Below are 3,028 nucleotides of genomic sequence, written 5' to 3'. Positions count from 1 at the left end.
GTGTGATTAAAAAGGTTTGTGAGTCACCCAGATAATTTTAATTAAATATTTATAAACTCGGTAATTAGCTGAAATATAGATTTTTAGTTATTCATGTTAAAAGAAGAAGGCGCTAGTGTTCACGAAGGTCCGTCTGCAATCAGAATTAATATGAACGTTTTAAAAATTATTTTATACTGAAATAAATAAATATACAGGCTAATAAGCCTGTAGCTATAAGCGATAGTTGCTAATTAAGTTTGTCACTCATATTTCCATCTTGCAGAGGACCTCCGCTGAGGACGTAACGAGATCAAAGATGTACACCAGCTGTGCAGGGTAAAGAGGTATGTTATCTCAAACGCCCTTAATTGGGCCACAGCCCAATTAAGAGCGACTCAAATGTCATTACCGCTGAGAAGTACTTTTTGCCATTTGAGTCAGCATGTCAGAGCTAGTCACTACGGATTGTGGTGACACAGCACTGGACTGCCTGCAGAAGTTAATCGCATATAGCCATCTCACTGGCAATGTGTCTGATTCAACGGAGCCTAACAAGCTGCTGATTGTGCGCATTGTCGAGACAATTTGCGGTTGCTTCACCGGTCCACAGACCAATGAGAGTGTGCAGCTGCAGATTATTAAAGCTCTGCTGACTGTAATGACAAGCCAGCATGTGGAGGTATACGAGGGTACGGTACTGTTAACAATTCGTACTGTTTACAACGTTTACTTGTCGTCGGGCAACCTGGTGAATCAAACAACAGCCTGTGCGACTCTCACGCAGATGATCAACGTGATCTTTGCGCGAATGGAGACTCAGGCGGAGGAAGAGAACGTGAAGCTTGATGGGGAACATCAGCAGGAGGGTTCTGTCATAGCAAACGGCAAAACTGAAGCTGAGCTAAGTCTTAGTTAGCTAAGTCTAACTAGCTCATCTTCATGAAACTTTACGTTGCGTGCGTCTACTTAATGACGATGGATGTAGAAAGCTTTTTAAATCACGTTGAGAGCTTTTCAAATCACTTTGAATATTTCATTCCCGCACGGCCTCGAGTGAGAAATCTCTCGCGCATGCGGAATCGGCCATCCGTCGCACAGATGACGCGCGCGTAATAGGCCACTTTCCACGCACTTTGTAATATAAAATAGGGTGTGTAACACGTGCGGTTTGAGAATTGGACACTCGTGCGGGTGATCGCACTCGCCTTCGGCTCGTGCGTCCACTCCGCACTCGTGTCCAATTCTCAACTTCCCGCACTTGTTACACAAATAACTAAAACCACATTACCGAACATATAAAGAAGAATTATGACTTTGAAAATTCGATATTTTATATGTGACTGTTCGGCGTATCGCCTTGTAAATAGTGTAGTTACTTCATGTTCATGTATTCATGTATCGTTTATACTTAGTTGCATAAGTCGTTCGTAACTCTCGCGCGAAACGTCGGCGGATCGCGATCAGCCAAATCATGCGACTCACCTGTTGGTGCTGCCATCGCCCATCCGCCGACGGTATCCACCCCCCCGGAAAGGGAACAACTACTCGCCCGCAGCGACATGTTCCAGGACCGCGGGGAGAAGACATTCATCGTCAAATAGTCGGAGAGGACACACCTCTCAGCAGAACTTTTCGTCAAGCCGCCGTGCGGCACACACACACACACATATTCTAAGAGCCGTCTTACGGCACACGTTCGCCGGGCAGAACGCATCTCGAAATCGCCTTTGCCGCCTTGCTCAACCGGGAGTGCGCACGTCTCCAACTGCCTTCTCCTCCCTGCTCTATCGCTTGCTCTCCACCGTTTTGCTTGCTTGCACGAGTTTTGCCATCGCATGCCGAACGAGACCCACGGAGCGGCCAAGTTCAAGGGACAGGACGAGGAGTGACGGAACCACGGGGACGACGGCCGATACGGTGAGTCGCTTCGCTTAATATTTTGTTGCATGCGTTTCTGCTTTCGCGTTAAACATTTGATAGTCGTGAGGGGAAAGCAACAACCCCCCTCTGGTCCTTCGAGTATCGCAAATCTTGCCTCCGGGGCGAAACTATCCCCGTTCAGTGACGTTATCGAAAAAGTCTATTTTTCACATTTCAATGTAATAATTTGTTTATCAAATATCTTGAGATATTAAATATTAACTGCGCTACAAATTCGCTAAACTCTATAGTTTCGATAGTGCCGATAAAAATACAGAGTCACCGAATATTTAAACAAAATATTTATGTTAAAAGTTGACTTGAAAAGTGGTTTATAGATGAATATTTTTAATGGCGACTTTCAAGAAATTATTGGCAACGCTGCAAGCTTTGCGCTCATGTCACACTTCAGTTCATCATGTACGATTTATTATCAACTTTTATTTTCACAAATTGTCCCTTATTTTTGCCCACATTACTCCTCATTTTATGTTTCTTATCACTCATTATTATTATAAAATCTCTCTTTGATAAAAAGAAAATGTCACAATATTCTTTGATTAATGAAATTGACACTTACATTGACACTTTTGTTATCAACTTCACATTTTACAATCGGCGCCTTGAAAAGCGCAGCGTTGCCATATTGTTCTGACAATAAAATTTACCGAAAAATGAAAAATTTCTAAATACACATAATATTTTCACTTTTTTTTTATAATTAAACATAATAATCAATTATAACTTGATTTTATATAAGTTTAATGCAATATACAAGAGTTTGCTGAGGTCCTGCTTAAGCGCCTACAAAATACGCTCCTCCGTGAAAGGAATACCTTAATTGGGTTGTGGCAGGGCGTTTGAGATAACCTGCTCTTCACCCTGCACAGCTGGTACATCTTTACAAACTTAATTAGCAACTATCGCTTATAGCTACAGGCTTATTAGCTTGTATATTTATTTATTTCAGTATAAAATAATTTTTAAAACGTTCATATTAATTCTGATTGCAGACGGACCTTCGAGAACACTAGCGCCTTCTTCTTTTTAACTAAAAATCTATATTTCGGCTAATTACCGAGTTTATAAATATAATTTAATTAAAATTATCTGGGTGACTCACAAA

At 41.6% G+C, this 3,028-nt stretch overlaps 1 protein-coding gene across 2 annotated transcripts; it reads left to right on the top strand.

The window, feature by feature from the left end:
* Nucleotides 1-396: 396 nt before the first annotated feature.
* LOC112454317 (brefeldin A-inhibited guanine nucleotide-exchange protein 1-like) lies at nt 397-1,118 on the top strand. Of its 2 annotated transcripts, none has more exons than XM_025015616.1 (2): nt 397-671; nt 767-1,118. In XM_025015616.1, the coding sequence occupies exons 1-2, from the start codon at nt 425-427 to the stop codon at nt 826-828; spliced, it is 309 nt and encodes a 102-aa protein (XP_024871384.1). In that variant the 5' UTR covers nt 397-424; the 3' UTR covers nt 829-1,118. The 2 variants fall into 2 exon arrangements, with proteins under 2 accessions (XP_024871384.1, XP_024871383.1); XM_025015615.1 differs by having other exon boundaries at nt 397-676.
* The last annotated feature ends 1,910 nt before the right edge of the window (nt 1,119-3,028 follow it).

This window comes from Temnothorax curvispinosus, unplaced genomic scaffold (assembly GCF_003070985.1).
Source record: "Temnothorax curvispinosus isolate PA1 unplaced genomic scaffold, ASM307098v1 QBEX01005002.1, whole genome shotgun sequence".
Taxonomy (NCBI): domain Eukaryota; kingdom Metazoa; phylum Arthropoda; class Insecta; order Hymenoptera; family Formicidae; genus Temnothorax; species Temnothorax curvispinosus.
This window is presented reverse-complemented; position numbering and strand designations above follow the sequence as displayed.

Excerpts from the sequence above, each read along its gene's own strand:
- LOC112454317 (XM_025015615.1), top strand. The coding sequence starts at position 425 with ATGTCAGAGCTAGTCACTACGGATTGTGGTGACACAGCACTGGACTGC. Across the intron at positions 677-766 it reads TGGAGGTATACGAGGGTACG|ATGATCAACGTGATCTTTGC; the intron begins GTACTGTTAACA and ends ACTCTCACGCAG.